Genomic DNA, 20,432 nt, shown 5'->3' with positions numbered 1-20,432 from the left:
TTATTTTTATGGAATCACTTACGTAAAATGAAAAAAAAATTCAAATATTGAATTTACAAATAATGAATTAATGTATAAGTATTTCTCACCCAAACTTTCAAATTCGAAATAACTGAATTTCGAAAACCATAATTCAACTTATTTTATTCAATTTCAACGCATGCATACGCCAAAAATAAATTCAAACCTTGAAGCCGCAGCAGGCCTGTGAATTCAACGAGCTGACATACAACCCAATTCTTAAACTGTTGTTCATAAATCAATAAAAAAAAGATTCGAATCTTTTAATTACTTTAACTTCGAAATCGAAATCAATTTCTCCTCTTATTTTGCTTCTTAGCACTCAGTTTCGCAGAATTTCACTCTATTTATAAATAAATAAATAGTAAAATAAAATTTTTCGATTTCCCCCCCCTCCACCTTTAGAACTTCAAATTAAGTCATGGAAACACACTTTCTAATTTACTTCCAAAATTTGATACAGTTAAATGTTTATTTCTTAATAAAAACAAATTGCCAAATTGGCGAAATTTTCTTCATCTGGAGGAAAATCCTAATAGAAATTTCTGGCACTCTAATTTCAAGTAAAAATGTATTTTGGTATTTTTTTAATTATAAAAAACAGTCTAATTATAAATAAATTGAGCTCTTGGTAAGCTAATAGTTACTAAAAAATTGTTAGATTAACAGAATTATATTTGTCCTAAAATGTAAAATAAAAAAAAAGCAGTTTGAAAACAAAATTTCATTCATATTCAAAAATTTATAAATAATTGGTTTCGAAAATTAATGAAAGTTCAATGATAACTGTTTCTCTTAGATCCGAGTAACTGCAAATAAGTGCAAATTAAAAAAATTATAGTTTGGAAGTGAGTCGAGCTTGGAAGATATTACTTTTAACGTAGAAAAAGACACCGGTGTTTTATGCTGTATTTCATAACCATAGATTATTTAAATGCTAAATACAATATTTTTCAATTATTTTATTCTAAATTAATACAAAATAGTGACAAAAATATGAAAAATATGTTTAATAAACTTCGGCCTTAAAGGGTTAATAATAGTCGCAGGAAAGAGTATAGCAGATAAATGAAGGTGCGTACATAAAGTAAACACGTTTTATAGAACACTTATAAATTTGCCTTAAAAAGTATTGTTTTAATTAAACATTTTTGTTTCATCTGCCAAATTAAATTAACAGTTATTTTAATAACATATTTACGTATAACTAAGGAGTCTACTATAACAATGTAACCAACATTATAAAAATAGCACTAATAAAAAGATTTGGAGACAAGTATCAGCATTAACACGATGCAGTATTATAAGAAAAATTAAATAATTAAACAAGCCTAATAACTTTTATTGGAGTCTGTACCTCAGCACTGACGGTCAGGCATATTTATAGTTTCGAAACGGCTGTCTATTAACATTGTTATCCAGCAAAAATTTTAACTCTTCTTTCTCTGCGTAAAAAATTCAATATCTTGAATTAATAATTTTTGTTTTATAATTAATTACAACAATATTTTGGAATGTCTTCCAATGTAATACTTTTTCAATCGATAAATGTAGCTAAAAGGAATTGAACCGCAGAGTAAAAAGAAGAGAAATCATAAAATATTAATTAATTGCAGGAAATTAACAAGGGAAGCGTCGACTTAATTCTTGAGCAGAACATGTTACTATTTTAATTATTTCACGGAAAGTTTTTCTACCATCTGTTACATTTGGCAATGGCAAACATAAAAAGAGAATAACAGCAACAAAGAACGAGACGCATTTTATCATTATTCTCCTCTATCTCTGGCGTATCTACTATTACTCTCTATTCAAGAAAATGTCTTTTTATAGGATATGATACAGAAAGGTTTTTGTACACAATACTAATTGCAATAACATTCTAACTATGTATATGATTTCTTAGGTATTCTTATGAATTTTGTGTCTGTATAAGGAAGACATTTGCAAGGAATAACAAATGGGTCAAGAAATTATTGAGCATGCAAGATAATCTCGTAAATGTCTTGATTTCAATTTTTGTCTCACTGTAGAAGATAACTGTTTATTCTACAGAAGGAAAAAAAACATATTTTTTACAGAAAAAATCTCTTTAAATAAATATACAGATTTTTTTTTTCGTTTTTAACCGATATCCACAAAAAGCAAATTTTTTTTAGATTTTTGTACGGGCTTTCTTCGTATATTTGAGAAATTAAAGCCGTTTTGTTGACAAAACGGGATTTTTTCTGTTTTTCACCCTAATCGTAAGCGGATTAAAACCACCAGTTCAAACTCTAGTTTTTGTCATTCAGTTTTGCTCACATACGATAACTGTCCCGCAGTGGACTGATCGTTAAGACACGGTTCCCAGCAGATCACCGAAGTCAAGCATCACTGGCTACGGTCAGTGTGCGGGTGGGTGACCACTTGGATCAGTCTGCGTAGGGACCGANTATGATTTGACTATGTATATGATTTCTTAGATATTCTTATGAATTTTGTGTCTGTATAAGGAAGACATTTGCAAAGAATAACAAATACGTCAAGTAATTATTGAGCATGTAAGATAATCTCGTAAATGTCTTGATTTCCATTTTTGTCTCACTGTAGAAAATAACTGTTTATTCTACAGAAGAAAAAAAAGCATATTTTTTACGGAAAAAATCCCTTTAAAAAATATACAGATTTTTTTTTCGTTTTTAACCGATATCCACAAAAAGCAAAATTTTTTTGGTTTTTGTGCTGGCTTTCTATGTATATTTGAGGAATTAAAGCCATTTTGTTAACGAAACGGGTTTTTTCTGCTCTTCCCCCTAATCATAAGCGGATTAAAACCACCAGTTCAGACTCTAGTTTGTGTCATTCAGTTTTGCTCACATACGATAACTGTCCCGCAGTGGACTGATTGTTAAGACACGGTTCCCAGCAGATCACCGAAGTCAAGCATCACTGGCTGCGGTCAGTGTGCGGGTGGGTGACCACTTGGATCAGCCTGCGTAGGGACCGAGGGTTTGCGGTATTAGTCCTCGTTAAGCTGCTCTACCGTAAAGCGCTCGACTTCGCGTGCAGGTCGTCGGGCTACCGAAGCGGGGGTGCCATCAACTCTGCAGAGGATCAAAATTATCCATGTCTTCGGATCATCCTCCAGGGATGCTTCCCAGACCGTCTCCAATAGCCCATTGTGCAGCTCTACTGTGACGTAAGTGAACAACAACAACAACACATACGATAACTATACTTTTTTTCAAATTATTTTACGATTATTTTTTGTACTTGCTTTTACATTTTAGCAATTATTTAATGGTTTTTAACATCGCATAAATAATACTTCGAGTCTTCTTCGTATTTTAATAGTCCAAGGTCACAAATTGGGGAGTGCAGGACACTGGAAACTCTTCATGCGTTGACGGGAATAGAGGAAATATTGTTGTGTCAAAGCTGGGACTCGACCCTTTTTCTATTGGTCATGAAATTGCCAGATTGGCCCTTTTGGCTATTCTGTATACCCAGCTGTAAGGAACTAAGTGGCTTCATTAGGGAAACGCAGTTGGTTCGATAAACTTTTAGATGTTTAAGCGTATTAGGTGAAAGTATTTAATGAAGGGTTTTCTAAGAGAAAATAATTGGAATACCATCTTATTTATGGTTACCTGTTTTGTTTGTATGCCACCTGTTTTATTTGAATATGGTTAAATAACAATTAAATAAACTGCTGCTTAACCATTTTTTCAGAAAAATTTCTGTCAGTGTATATCACGTTATAGAACTTATAACATTAGTTTCACAAAAAATATATTGTTCCTTTAATAAGTAGAACATATGTGGTTGAAAATAAAAATACCATAAAGCAGTTAATTTATAATTTCTCATGCGCAATTCTCGTCTACAACTCCTATTTACTATTCAAAACAGTTTAGAAAAAGAAATTTAGAGCAAAAAATATTCCAAGGAGTTCTCTGTCAGGGGTCCATTAACTCAGGATAGATAATGGAGATTCAAATATCCTGGTGAAATTGGTTGAATTCACTTTGTCTTTCTTAAATAAATTATTTAACAAGGAGTATAGGGCTTTTTTTATCGAAAAAAGAATTAATGCTTTTTGTTTTATTCTCTTCCGTACTTGTTTGAATAACTCTGATATAAATATTTAATATGTAAACCTAAAAGTTTTTGTAACTAAAAATAATTATGCATATTACTTCTATTTAAAGCATTACAATTTCCTATTAATACAAAGAATGCAGCAGAGAATATTGATACAAAATGATTCACAACTAAAAAAAACTACTGCGATTAATATAATCAAACACCAGTACTCAATTGCTCCAAAGAGTGCTGTGATTAATGTTAATACAATTTAATTCTCATTAATTCCTATTTATTCCTATTATCAATGCAAACCAGTATCCAATACAGAGCCTACGACGAGATCGCGGTGGCTCAGGGGATGCACGCCTCCCAACGAGGTGACCCGAGTTCGAACCACAACGATGGTTGGGCGATACGAATTTCGCACCTGGCTTACACCGACTACAGTGCTGACGTAAACAGTGGCATTCCCTATTAATACAAAGAATACAGCAAAGAATATTAATACAAATTGATTCGCTATTAAACAAGACTACTGCGATTAGTATAATCACACACCAATATTCAATTGTTCCAATGGGTGCTGCTATTAATGTTAATACAATTTAATTCCCATTAATTCCCATTTATTCCTATTATCAATACAAACCAATATCCAATACAAAGCCTACGACGAGATTGCGGTGGCTCAGGAAATGCACCCCTCCCAACTAGGTGACCCGAGTTCAAACCCCAACGATGGTTGATCGATACGAATTTCTTACCTGGCTTGCACCAACGACGGTGATGACGTAAAAAGTGTCAGACAGATCATGGTTTAGAGTCCCTATATCGCCAGGCGAACCGTGAGAGGTTTTCCTTTCCATGTTAACCAAAAAGTCCCTTATGAAGGTGAATTTCTTCCTATTCTTGACTTAAGAGTTCCCTTGTCTTCTGGATTGGGTTCAAAATTACAAGGCTACTGAGTTGAGCATTGGTGTCGTAAATACAAAATTGAGTCGACTGTTCAAGACGGTTATAAAAGTTTATAGCGATGGAACTAAATGTAAAGAATACTATCTAAGTACAATTTTTTTCCTTATAACTTAAAAGCTGCAACGATCAATATAAGTATTAATTAATGTCCCAATAAATACAAATAATTTACCAATGAATAGGCTTTATTCCAAGCTTCAATGCATTTTAAAAAAACACCAATGATATTGGACAAAATTAAAATCAGCACTGAGTCATAGAATTAATGAAAGCAATAGTTCTACCATATTTAAGTCACAATCATATAAGCAAAGCGCCTATTTAATGGAAATAAAATCTTGAACTTAAACTTTCATCTAGCTTTTCCTAACTGTCAACCTAATAGTCTCTTCATAACTCATCTGATATAATCTAGAGACAGTGTTTAAACAGAAGACAGCTACATAGTAATGAATGGGTTGCTCATTGTAAAAGTGAACTATCTTCTCTTATGTAAAATTTTATGTAATGAGCTTTTCACAAGAAAAACAAATATAAGTATTCGGTGATTGTTATCTTCTGCGGGATTTTAAGACAATATTAGTGAAACCCACCAAGTTAACAACCTAGATTGACTTGTGCTTTCAACTAGCTCATTCTATGTGATAAAAAAGTTCAAAATCTTTGCAACTTTACCAAGTGTCTAACTTGTGTGTAAACCACTGAAATCAGTAAATTTTTTGTTAGGGTTTAATTGAATGGGTTACTCTCTACAAATACGCCATTTTCAGATACTGAACATAAGAAAAAAATTACTTCAAACAAGAAAGGATACTAAATAGGTAAAACATAGCAATCATGCTTAATATCTAAAAAAAATAATAAAATCATAATAAGTTTTTATTAGAGTGAGAAATATAACACGGTGTGAGAATAATAATTTCAGCTATGATTTGTTATTTCTTAAATAGTAATTTTAATATATTTATTTGATTATCTGTCAGTCCTTCACTTCTTTAAAAAATAAAAAGTGAAACAATCAAATCAGCCTTTAAAAATATTCGAATTAATCCCTCACAGAAGTCTCATTTTCTCATAGTGTGGAAATGATAATAGTGAAGGACTGAAAAAATAACATTATTTGCATTTGAAGTATATACTCATAAACGAAATTAAACTAACAATTTATATTCTTAAACTATCCCATTAGAAGAAATTAGAATTCTTTTCAATACATATGTAGAAAATAAATGAGCTTGATAAATGACAAAAGTGCCATTTTCTCACAATTTCCATTAATGAAATTATAATAACATTATATATTCTTTAACTAATTCACGGTGGCTCAAGGGATAGAGCGTTCGCTTCCCAATGAGGTGAACCCTGTTCGAATCCCTCTGCTGTGGTTAGCTGATGCGAATTCTGACCTCAGTGTGGACGTAAAATGTGATCAGTGGTACACGGATCGTGGGTTGGATTCCCTTTCAATTGCATTAACTATAGGGGTTTTCGTGGTTTTCATTTCTATGTAACACAACTGCGAGTTAGTTCTATCAAAAAATCATCCACGAGGGCTAGTTTGTCACAATGCCTGATCCAGGATGTCATCTTAACTCTTATCCAATTTGCTTATTAAGTTTCTTTTAATACATCACCGAACTTCCTGAACTGTAGGTTAGAATTTCTGATTCTAATTAAAACAGGAAAAACAAAAACTTCATTCAAAAGATGAAATTCTCCTTTATTCACAACTAGAGAATTATTTTAAGGAATCTCTCTGGTCCCATATCTCAAAAACTAAGTCAGCAACTCAATGCATAATAAAATTTAAAAAATTAAAAAAAAAAATAAGGAAAAAAATTACCAAACAGCAGCGGTCGCCGTAACAACGCATGCAATGACGACGCATGCGCACTGTTTACTGCTGCTTTTCAACACTCCCTATTTACTAAATTTTGATTTGATGTTTTATTAAAACATGTCCTTAGGACATGTGCACTGTTTTTACCTAAATAATAATGTTATCGTTCTGAAACATCGCTATGAGTGAGCGAGTGATATGAATTTCAAAATTTTTCTCGAAATAAACACGTTTAATGACCCAAAAAAATCAGCTTAATGCATAGAAACCCCACTACAAGTGTTACGAATAAGGTAATGTGATTTCATAGGTTTCAAGATTAAAAGAAAATATTTATTTCCAATAATGCCTCAAACTTATGAGATATGTAATAAGTTCATCTTTAAGCAAGAAACTGAAGTGCTGAGATATTACTTGACTAAAAAGCTTCATTCGCATAAAAAATGTAAAGTTTGGAAATAAGTATCGACATGCTCCAAGCGCTAAAAAACAGACGCCCATTTTCAAGATTTGCCAGACATGAATGAGTAGAAACAAGAAATTTTAAGTATAAAGCGTTAATTACTGAACTGAACTCAGTGGCGCGAAAGCCCATAGAGGGCCAAGGCCTACTGTGCCCATCTCAGTTTTTTTGACCTTGGGCTCTGTGTTGCAGGAGCAGATGTTCCGGTTTGGTGGTCAACTGAACGCGGAGCCCCCAGTGTTTAGTTCCCCAGAATGCTTGGTACTTATTTATCGACCCACTGAAGGGATGAAGGGCTGATCCACTAAGCCACCGGGCGTCATATAAAACTTATAATGATTTGAAATATTAAACGTTAAGTTTTCAACAAAAAATGGGGGTTCTAATTTTTTTCCTAAATTTTATTTTTCACTTCTGTCTCTTCTCATGGCAAGTCTTGGAAATGGGTGCCTGTTTCTGAGCGATTGAAACATATGGACTCTCTTTTCCAATCTGTATATTTTTGAAGTAAATGAAATTTTTTTAATCAGGAAATAGCTTATTCATTTTTGATTTGACAAAGCTGAAATATCTTAATTTGGATTGAAATGCAAAAATATTACACAAATGGTATTCTAAACACTTTATAATTAGTTTAGAAAATTTTTTGTACTACCATGTTAAGTGATAAAATTTCACTATATTTTTAAAATAGTATTGCAAATCAATCGAGACCCATTTGTGTGTTGAACATATAAGAAATTATTGAGATTTTTTGTAGCAAATAAGAACACGAGTCATTTTAAAGGGATGAATGGAAATATAATGTTAAGTTTTCTAATTTAATGCGTTCTTGTATATTGCTTTTTAAGATATTATTTATAATAAAAAGTAGGTATAACGAACAAAGCATGCAAGTTCTCTGTAAATCATGTACAAGGTGACAAGATTTAAGGACAAATCAGCAAAGCATCCACAAAAACTTTTCTGATTTTTGGACACCGATATATTTATATAAAAAAATTAGTTTATATATGCAACAAACCCCTTTTTTTAAAATTGATAACTAACATTAGGGACTGAACCATTTTCATTAAACTTGATTTCATTACTGAGTAGTTTTTAATTATCGTATGATATTCTGGAGTTGTTTAACACATATAAAGTAAATGAACACATGATAATTTAAACTCGTTTATTTTTTTCCTGAAATTATTTTCAGATCAATATCCAATAGTTTTAGCAAGCTGTTTTTTTTTCCTTTGTATTTTTTGTAAAACAAAATCCTCTTGATTAAAAGCGTATGCGCATTTCTAATTTTTTTTGAATATGAACACTTTCTGTCCCTAAAGAGAGTTTTTGAGGTCAACTATTGAAATGCATGGACTGTCCTCAAGCATTTCACATTCTTCGAAATTTCAGCTCATATAAAAAATTTGTGTTTTCCGTGAAATTCAAGGACGCTTGAGCACATATTTTAAATTTGAGAACATTTTACGGTCTTAAAGAGATTTAAAATTTTTGAGGACAACTATTGAAATTTATGAACTGTCCTCAAGCATTTCTGATTTTTTTAATATTTTCTGAGAAATTCAAGTAAGTTTGCGGACATATTTTAAGATTTCAAGACGTTCTCTTTCTTCAAAAAGATTGAAACTTTTTGAGAACAATTATTGAAATTCGAGAACTGTCTCAAAATTTCGAGAACTGTCTCAAGATTCGAGGTCGTCAGGTCACCTTACCCATGTATAATGAAAGATATAACTAAATGAATGTGATGTAAATAAGTAAAAAAAGCACTTTTTTAGAAAAATATCGAGTTACAGCACTTTCATATTAAATGACAGCCAGTAATAAAAATAAAGAACCAATCAGAATGAATACCATCAATTGAACTTTTAAATACGACAGGAATTAAATTTGAGAACATTTTACGTTCTTAAAGAGATTTGAAATTTTTGAGGACAACTATTGAAATTTATGAACTGTCCTCAAGCATTTCTGATTTTTTTTTATATTTCAGTGCAGATAAAAAAAAAATTAATATTTTCTGAGATATTCAAGTAAGTTTGCGGACATATTTTAAGATTTCAAGACGCTCTCTTTCTTCAAAAAGATTGAAACTTTTTGAGAACAATTATTGAAATTCGAGAACTGTCTCAAAATTTTGAGAACTGTCTCAAGATTCGAGGTCGTCAGGTCACCTTACCCATGTATAATGAAAGATATAACTAAATGAATGTGATGTAAATAAGTAAAAAAAAAATCACTTTTTTAGAAAAATATCGAGTTACAGCACTTTCATATTAAATGACAGCCAGTAATAAAAATAAAGAACCAATCAGAATGAATACCATCAATTGAACTTTTAAATACGACAGGAATTAAATCTACATAAAAAAAATAGTACAAGCTATATTCTCAAAAAGAACATTGAGAAAATAAGAAATGGTATTTTAAAACGAGACTATAAGCAACTTTTAATGAAAAAAAGGAAAGAAATTCAGCTTCTTCAAAAGGATTTTCTTTTTCCAAAAAAAAAATGTTTCTTTCAATTGTCCGACATCCGATGTATCTTAAATTTATTTACTACTATTTCATAAAGCGAAAGCTACCGAGAATCAAACAAAAATCTAGAAGCTCTTGAAGGTAATAGATTTGTTATCCCAAAATAAGAAAAGGAAATTCTCGCCATTTTCAACAAATTGAGAAAATTTTTCTTCTATTGTTCATTGAAAGAAAAAAAAATCTTACTTTTTTTTAAATGACGCTGGAAAAGGAAATCATGTAGCTTTAAACAATTTTTTCTAACTCTTAGCAAGAAACTGATTTTTTTTATTTTATTTCACTTTTAACAACTGATTCTCATTCAGACAATTGTTCTTATTCGATAAATGACAAGTCGCAACAAATAAAATCACTCAAATATGATCCGCTTGAAGGAAACAAAAGCTTTAAATGATTGAATATATTTTCTTAGCATTTTTTTTTTCGAAATGCCTTCCTTTTCACATGTTTTTAAAATTCTTACATAAATTAATTAAATAATAAAAAATAGAATGTAAATAAAATTTGTCAGACTCCTACCAAAGATACGTCATAACTGCCTCAGTAGTAAACAGCAAAACAATTTTTCAATTAAGAAATTAGAAATCAGGATGTCCAATAAATTTTTATAGTGAAATCTGATTTAATGCCATTAAAACTGCCCTTGAAATTTTATTAGAATAAGTTGTTCGAGAATAATTTGAATCAATATTAACTAGTTCTACATTAATCTAAAATAATATAGGAAATTATGAATTATTCAAGCATTTGATTTTAATTATCTTTAATAATAATTACTCTAAAATTATTTATCCTTTTAGGGAAGATAAAATAATGGGATCTCTTACAAAATGCAAAATTTGGAGTGATTAATAACGAATTTTTGCTGTCTTAATTTGACCTTTCTAATTAATGATCTTTTGATAAGGGTTCATGATATTTTTTTGACAGTTTCAATTTTATCCGGCCCTTACGTTAAGAAAAAAAAAACGTCGAATTAGGATTTCCAAAATTATGTACCACAATGAAAATTTGAATGAATTTTCTCTTTAATAGAGTCAATCTAGTTAATATAACCTTTTCGAGATTTGAAATTTTTATATCCATTTTTATAAAAATAAAAGTCTAATTAAGTTAAACTAGAAAATCATCTAAATTCATAGATTTAACTGTGTATTTTGCATTAAAACAATTTTAAATTTGCCAAAAAAGTTCTAAAAAAAACTAGTAAAAATGTAAATAAAGTTGTAAAAAGTCAGTAAAATTTCTCAGAGGAAGCCTGAGGCGGAATGGTTAGATTAAAATATTTATATAATATATTAAAATATAAATATTTTCTTATAAGTACTTTTTGGTCTGTATTTTGGTAAAAATTTGCACTTTATACCAGTTAATAACTTCTTACGCTTTTCTATATTTGAAAACTTTCAGAGTACAAAATTTTTGCTCGATTTAGAAATGACATTTCCAGTTTTTATTTCGTAACAGTTTAAATTATTCTTATGTTGATGGGTAAAAATGTCTGTGCATACGACGGCAAATTAGTCATAAGTATAATTTAATTTCAGGTAATTAATTCGATCAATTTATTCATTCTAGGATTGATTTTAATCAATTTCTAGATAACTTTCGAAATTAGCAAAAACATACACTATAACGATTTCTGATGCAAATTCGATAACTTAATCTTCTACAGTAACAAATAAAACAAGATAGCTGTTCATTAGACCACCGAAATGGAGAGAGAAAATTACCAAGTTTGTTTTCGAATCTACTTATTTTTTTATAAATATCACGCAACATCTCAATTACAGTCAAACATTTATTTAAAGAAATATCAATAATATGGCAAACATTTCCTTCAACTTTCTTTGTTATTAATTAATCTTTTTCTCAGAAAAATTTATTGAATTTATAAAAAAATTTCCAAATATATAAAATTTTATTGAATTTGTGTAAAAAGTTTTTAAATGTGTACTTTTTATTTTGCTTAACAGTTTGTGGCATTTATTTTGCAAATGAAAATATTGTTTCAAAATATGTTAATTAAAATATTTTTAGCGAAAATATATTTACAAAACAAATTTTTTATTAAAAATCACCTTCCTTAAAATCCTAATAAAATAATTTAATACTGCATACTTACATGGAGAAAATAAATTCTGGTAAAATTACCGTATGTATAGTGATGACATTTCTGGTAATTTAAAATACACTTTTGGTAAAAAATAAATCAAAATATACGGTATTTAAACCATTCATTTTTTAATTTTTCCGTTCATATGGTAACGGTTTACAAAAAATTCTGGTTTTTAATATTATGACTCTTATTATATTTTTATTCTTACACACATTTAGTAAAAATACAAACCTGAAAAGTAAATAAAACCGAATAAATAGTTTTTATGACACGCTCTAATGCATAATACTAAAATTATCAAATTTTATCGCGCATTACAAAGCTAATTTTACCAAAATTACTACAGTAGCAGTTCGTTAAAAATGACTTAGCTTTTCAGTATTTCTATAGAGCCAGAAACACGGTAAATATTACCATGTTCTGGTAGTTTCGACCATACTTTTTTTCTCACTGTATAACTGATCATAACATATTCCTAAACCAGGAAGCAGGAAAAATTATCAACTATTTTTAAGATAAAATTAGCTAATTATATCTTTAAAATACTTCACTAATTTCTGTAATTTTAGAATTGCAATAATTTTTTATAATATTTATTTCATCATTCTGACGAACCTGAATTCCGAGGATATCACACTGTAAGAAAGGATTTCTCAAAATTGAGCAAAAAAGTGTCAAAATAGCTCCAAGACAAATATAATCAAAGTTGAAAACCCATGTACTTATTATTAATTATAGTGACGTGCTCAAATTTGAAACCTCGTATGCTCATTTTTAAGCAAAATGCATAGTCTCAAAGCTGACACCTCATGACAAAATGATGCATCAGCACCAAATGTGACAAACTTCAAACTATATTGGTTTATAACCATCAGATATATGAAAAGAAAGTCTAATAAGATAAGAATTTATTGACTTACGTTCCTTCCAAATTTGCTTCACGAATGAAGAATGTTTTCAGATCGGTAATCAACACTTTCTTACCTTGCAGCCATGTTTGTTTTCAAATGAAGATGGATTCTCAGAATTGTTTCAACTTTGAACCTGTCACTATACTCAATAATGAATACATGGGGTTTTCAAATTCGATTATATTTATTTTGGAGATATTTTGACACATTTTTTCTCGATTTTGAGGGAGAACTTTTAGTAAAAACTATTAACTCCAATAATTTGAATTGTAAGGTATAACAAGGTATAACACACTCTCATAATTTTTGACTTAATGATCGGATTTCTAAGAGCGAACTCATTTCACTAGTTCGAAGGATAGAGCTTAAAAATGGTTGTTAAATACGTTACCGAAATATAATTTTATATAAAGAAAAATATATTTTTTTATTATTTATACTTAATTTAATAATGGTAGAAAAAAATTTTAATTGTAATATATACAAATCTTTAACATCACTTGAAACTAAGTAATTTTAAATAATTAAATTTTAAATTCTTTTACATTACAAATCTAAATATCACTTAAAACTAAGCAATTTTAAATAATAAAATTTAAAATTTTTTCACATTACAAATCTATAATATCACTTAAAACTAAGTAATTTTAAATGACGAAATTTCAAATTCTTTCACATTACAAATCTTTAATATCACTTAAAGCTAAGTAATTTTGAATGATAAAATTTAAACTTCTTCCTCATTACGAATCTATAATATCACTCAAAACTAAATAATTTTAAGTGATAAATTTAAAATGGAATGAATTGGCATATAAAAAAAATTCAAGTTACGACTTTAAGAATGGAATGATAGTGAAACTAATAGAACTATGGGAAAAAAGCATTATTATTTAAAGAAAGTGAGTTTTTTTTATCTAATTTTGAAACTTTAATTAAATCTGCATGCGTAAATATACTTATTTATGGTTAAATCCTACGAACCAATAAGATTCATTTTTATTGCGTGATAATCCGATCACTAGATCAAAAGTTATTAAATGTATTCAGTTTTTTTATTTTGTGACCCGTAAAGAATGCATCGATGAGTTATTCTCTTTTCTAGATATTAACAATTTAATTGATATATAAATATTGATTCTAGAAAGTATTCTAGACGATAAAAATCCAAAAATGAAACAAATATTTTGTACTAATTGCAAAGAATCCACGCATCATGGTTTTCGATAATTAATAATTACGCAGCTAATTTTTAAGAAATGAAATCAAAAATTGCATTAGAATATGAAGAACCAAATAATTAATCTAATGAGTTTTATGCTTTTAAAGTAAAATCTTATCCTAATTAAACAGAGACATTTGTACTTGAATACTTCAAAGAATTATACAATTATAAAGTAATTTAATTATTATGGAAATTTTCTAGTTATTATTTACCACTAAGAAATATTATTAATTTATATGCATTTATTTCCTTTGTTTATTTTTGCTGTTTTTAAAGTAATAGTTGTTTACTATCACATCAAAAAATAACGAAAAAGCTTTCTAATAGAAACTGAAGTCTTAGAAGCATTGGAATTTATATTATACAATAATTATTTAAATTACTCTAGTTGAAACAATATTTCGAACATAGATCTCCTTACTTTCCAATTACACATATTTTTGTACATCATTAATCTATCCTTTTATAAAAGAAATGTTAGTTATTTTAAATTGAACCTCAACTTACAAATAATTATGCGAATGAGGATTATTTTTGCAGTCTTTGAAATTAAATTTCTTTTAAAAACAATCTATATTTTCTTCTATATGTTATCTGGCTTTCCGTTTTGGAACTTTAATTGCCATTAAAATAGTTTAAAGTCAAAGTTAATAAAATGGATATGGTTTTGAAAATTTTATTTATCTGCTGTTAACTGTGAAGTTGTGTTTTAAATTGTACATTTGATCCCTAAATAGTTCAAGAGATTTTTTAACTCTGCTGGTCTGCAGTTAAGGGGTAATGAATTAACAATAAAAGCTTTTTATAAAATATCAGGTCCAGTTAGTTTTATATTTTTAAAGCAAAGAAAGTTTTTATATTTTTAAGTACACTGAGAAAAAAGTATGGTCAAAACTACCAGAATATGGTAAAATTTAGAATGTTTCTGACTCTATGGGAACAACAAAGAGCTCGGTAATGTTTATCAAGGCGCTTTGGTAATAATTTTGTAAGAGTAACAAAAAAATATGGTTCTATAATGTGTGATAAAAGTTTGGTAAACCATTTAATTGGTTGTTGTTGATGTCGTCCGTCATTGGGAGTGCGATTGCTCTTGTTTTCCAGTGGCGTCATCTATGGCTAAGAATTCGAGTTTTGTCTCACACATTCGTCACACCTGTTTATAAGGCGAAATCATTCATACAACCTTTCGTTCATCCATAGATCGTAATCTTGACCTGAACCAGCGAACGATCAATCTCCTGTCCAGTACTCCCAGGTATATAGTTTGTTATGAGAACATGGAGGACTTTGTGACCAGACAAATTTAACGTGCTCCAGTCAGCATTTACTACGAGGAGAGTCTTCAGCTGGCTGGAGTCCAGCGCCCTATCCCGGCTCATTGATTCGGTTAAATTTACTTTTCAAATTTGTATTTCTTTCGAAACGTTGGGTAATAAAAACTAATATTTTAAAAACTATTATTTCTAGTTAACCGTTAACATATAAATGATAAAAATATGAAATAGATAGTTTAAAAACAGTATATTTTGGTTTTTTATACCAGAATTAGTTTTTTTTCCCAGAGATGTTGCCAGACAGTGTGGTAATTTTATCAGACTTGTTTTTTTCCATGTAGAATACGCTTATCAGTCACCTATCTGCTCTTTTTTCTAAATTTTAGAAAATTTAATTGAAAGTGTAATTTTGTAACTTAATTTAAAAGTATAATTTTAATTATGATTTTTAATGATGTAAGTATGATTTGTAATGTATTTGACAGTTAATTATTTTAAAAGCCGCATTATTTCCAAAGATAGATTCTTTGCATTTGTGTTGTTGAAAATTTTTAAACAAAAATAACGAAGCTAGACTTAAATAACTAGCTTTTCTATTTCTTTTTCTTTAATTTTAAATAATAAAAAAATATTTTCCAAATTTGTACGCTAAATATTTTTCTCAAAACAAACCACAAATTTTTAAAGCTTTCATGATTTACTCAATAACATCCACGAAAAATGGCCAACCATACAAAAAATAATCTTATTTAAAAATTGAAATGTGATAAGCATAATATCGAATAGATTTTAAACATAATTGAATATTGCTTTTCCGTGTTTCAACTTTTATTTATTTTTTCAAGGAACAGAAAATAAGAAGAACAATGTAAATAATCGAACAGTATAAAAAAAGTAATTCAGAGATAAATATAGAGCAAATTTTTTGATAGAGTAGAAATGTACATTTTCAAATTAATAATAAGTAATAGTTTCAAAGTATCCTAAGCAAATTATATGTTTTAAATAAAACCATCATTTATTTATTATCAGATTTTATTTTTTATCGTGTAACAAATAAAAATAAGTCAATTAGTGTAGAAAAAAGGGAACGTTTTGCTTAAAAATGTGCCCACCAAACATTTTTAACAGCATTTTAAAAATTTAATAACAACTTTAGCAATTCAGTATGACGTTAGAGCACTGAATTATACGGCATTCTTAAACTTTCATTTGTTAAAGATTCCGTAATATTTTAATTGCATTTACTTGCAAAATCTCAACAATTTAAACTTATATTATTGTTACAGATTTTCTAAAAGGGTAAAGTGTACAAAATAATTTTAAAAAATGACACCTTAAAAACTTTTGACTTAAGCTTAGTGTTCGAATTTTCATGCACAGTGGATCGAAGAAAGAAGACCACCATGGATAACTTTTAATCTAATCATCGGATTTTCCTGTTTTACGACTCAATCTTAATGGCTCAAACGGCTGACCTTAAGTATGCTGATTAATAAGTGCAGACGATATTTCAAGCGACGAAATCAGACACAAAAACGTACTTTCTCTCAAGAAACATACCTTTTTTCCGATACCATATGAATTGAAAATTACCAAATGAATGGTTTAAATACCGTATATTTTGAGAGGTTTTTTACCCAAATAAAATTATCAGACGGTACAGTAATTTTACCAAAATTTTTTACGTCGTGTCAAAGTAGGTTTTTCTTTCAAAAAATGGTGTTATTTCAAACCAATAAAACATTAAATATGCGTGACTTTATTGTTGTTGTTACTAATATCACTTGCCGAACTAGCAATCCTTTGAGAAACCAAGCGAATTTAAGGCAGAGGTTGCTTTTCTTGTTTTACAGTGGTGCTATCTGTGGCGAAGAATACGACTTCAGCCACACACTCGTCACAGCCCGTTGTACAGGAAGGACTCATTCAAACTCCACAGATCGTAATTTTGACCTAAACCAGAGAACGATCAATGTTCAAATTCCCCCAGAGGTATTGAACAATACCTTCTCCCCAAAAGAGCTGATTTGTTATGGGGACTTGGAACACTTTTGTGACCCCGGCGGATTTAAGATGCACCATTCAATACACTGGGATTCTTCGGCCTGCAAGATTCAAACTCGTGATCCCACGAACACGAGCTTAACGTCCTACCAATCTGGCTATATCAACCCAGCGTAACTTTAAATACTTAATAGTAAATTGTGAATTAAATTACACAAAACTCATAAAATCATTACTCTTTTAAAGAGAGGGTGAAATTTCAAATAATTATGTAAATCGACGCGCTTTAAAGCTACGAAAACTGCTTTTTACTGTCCCAAATTTCTTTTTTTGTATTATATTAGTTATTTATTCTAAAAAATAGTTTTTTCCATTAATTTTTGAATTAATTTGCTAAGAATAAGTCGTAATAAAAAATTGATAAAATGTTTGACATTGAGGCAAAAATCTAAGAAGAATAAATAATTAAAACTTAACAACAGCTAGCAAAATAAACAAGAGCTGTATCAAAGTAATTAAAATTTAAAAACAACAACTGTATCAAAATAATTAAAATTTAAAAATTTAATTGAAATTATTCTCTATATTATATGTAAATCACAAAAACTCTTTTGCTCCTTTGAAGAAAAATAATAAACAAATGGACATGATTACAAAGCATTTAATATTAACAATAATGAGCATTTAATATTACCTCAAACTTTCTGCTACGATATATTGGTAAGTATAGTGTCTGATTTTTTTACAAAAAGTTATAATAATATTCTTTTAAAAATATTAATGTTTGAATAAAAATGTATGTTTATCAAACACTCTTATAATTGAATAACTGTATGTGCATTAAATCAAGCGTCAATTTTAACTTCAACATCAACTTTAACGTCAACGTCAACTTCAGTAACAACGTTAAAAATTCCTAAACATTAACTTTCAAATACTATAAGCAATCACTTTAAAAATTCATAAACAGTTTCAAGATTTCGAGGGGGAAAAACAATTATTAATATTTAATACCAAACTTTCCTCTAAATTATCGACACTCATATAAGCATTGCACATCTGAAGAGAAAATAATACACGAATAGCCACGCATACATGCATAATAACATGACGAGAAACTTAAAATAAGCATTTATTATAGCTTAAACATTCTGTTATAATATGTAGGTATTTAAAGCTAAATACGAAGCGTTATTTTCAAAAAATTTCTAAAAATGTATCCAAAAAATTTTAACCTGGTTAAAAATATGTGTATATCAAACTCTCATATTATTCACAAATTCAGAATTTTATAAGCAACAACTTCAAAAATTTAAAATCAATAACGTTAAAAGTTTCTAAACAACAACTTTGAAATTCCATAATCAACAACTTTGATATTTCATGAACAACCACTATGAAATTTCATAAAAGCCTCAAAATTCCTATAACAACAAAGTCTGTCAATTAATACTAAATTGTCCTCTGAACTATATAACACTCATCAATAATATACCAATTAACACGTAACTAAATATACCTAAAAGCTAAAACTAAAGCATTTAGTAAGACTCCAAAAAATGCTTTTACAATATATTAGCATTTAAAACAAAATATTAAGTTTTACTGCAAATTCAAAAATTTATAAGCAACTTCTTCAAACATTTATAAACAACAACTATGAAATTTCATAAACAACTTCAGAATTCCCAAAGCAACAATTTTGAATAATTTAATACCAAATCGTCCACTAAATAATAGGACCATCATAAAAATCCATACCTCTTTGAAGAGCCGGTAACATTTTGAATTGACAAGTTTCTCAACTTTATCCTCACACGAAATGATCCGAAACGAGAGAGAAGTTTCGTCAAGAATAACCTCTCACAATCTCCCGACATCCCAAGCTCTTGAGCTTCCCTTTTTCCAAAAGATGGAGAAGGAGGAGCTCATCGCATGACGTCAAAGGGCTTTCATTGGCTACTGTGAATGAAACACCATACGAAACGTGATTGTCAAGTACTTTGTTTTTAATAATTGATTGGTAGCATGCTTTTTGAAACTTAAATACTTGGTGAAAGGTAAAAAGATTAGAAGCATCACTTTTAGGAATTTAATATGAAAAGTTAAGTTTAAAACGATGGAGTAGTTAGATGAAGTTTTAACCGCTTATGACGAATGCTAAACCTTTTCCTACTTTTCTAACCTGGTTTGTTAGGTAACGATATTTATTTTTCACACTGCATATTTTTATATTACATTTTTTATTTTACTATTTTATTATGTATTGGACGTATTTCTTATCAGGGTGTTCCGTAAATACCACCCTTAATCAACATTTTTAGAAGCATTACAAATGCTAGCAAAAATGTGTGCACATTTGGGATCGAAAATTAGTACTTAACCCAGAAAAAAAAAACGCTATGAAAATATGACAAGTCCCAATACATAAAGGCTAGTGTGCTAAATCTTACAACAAATTAAAGGGGACAACAATTACAAGGGGAAAACAGTGAGGAATTAATCGATGATTGTTAAAATCACCTTAAAGTTTTAACCTCCAACCAAACCGGTTTTGATATTATTACATCCTATTTCCTTATTTGCCAAATTTCAATAACGCTTCTTTTTCAGTTCTGGCTAAAGTATTAATTTGTGTCCCATAGTAGGTATACCTTTTTGTTTTCATTTTGATAAAAGTACTAATTTTGCATATTTAGGGTGATCTTTATAGGACACCTTGAGATTTGCATTCAAATAAAATGTATGTTGTTCATAAATAATGAAAACACACACAAGCATTTCCAATTAATTCTGTTTCTTAATTTCGTAACACTAATTCAACATAAATACATTCATATTGAGTGTAAGAGCATGCTGAACCATAATATATTGTTTAAAATTGCTGTAAATTTAATATGATAAGTTAAACAATACTATAATACTCCCTAAACTTAATCAATTGCATACAATATTAAGTTTGAAAATAAGCACCGA

General features: G+C 29.0%; 1 protein-coding gene across 1 annotated transcript in view; it reads right to left on the bottom strand.

Annotated features, from left to right (window-relative positions):
* The window catches only part of LOC107440852 (adenosine receptor A3-like), a 273,931-nt gene extending 254,600 nt beyond the window's left edge, over positions 1-19,331 (bottom strand). Inside the window, exon 1 of the mRNA XM_071178357.1 lies at positions 19,218-19,331. Coding sequence (XP_071034458.1) covers positions 19,218-19,239 — 22 coding nt within the window. The 5' untranslated portion in view covers positions 19,240-19,331. The remainder of the gene's footprint in view (positions 1-19,217) is intronic.
* Positions 19,332-20,432: the final 1,101 nt, after the last annotated feature.

This window comes from Parasteatoda tepidariorum, chromosome 3 (assembly GCF_043381705.1).
Source record: "Parasteatoda tepidariorum isolate YZ-2023 chromosome 3, CAS_Ptep_4.0, whole genome shotgun sequence".
NCBI lineage: Eukaryota > Metazoa > Arthropoda > Arachnida > Araneae > Theridiidae > Parasteatoda > Parasteatoda tepidariorum.
This window is presented reverse-complemented; position numbering and strand designations above follow the sequence as displayed.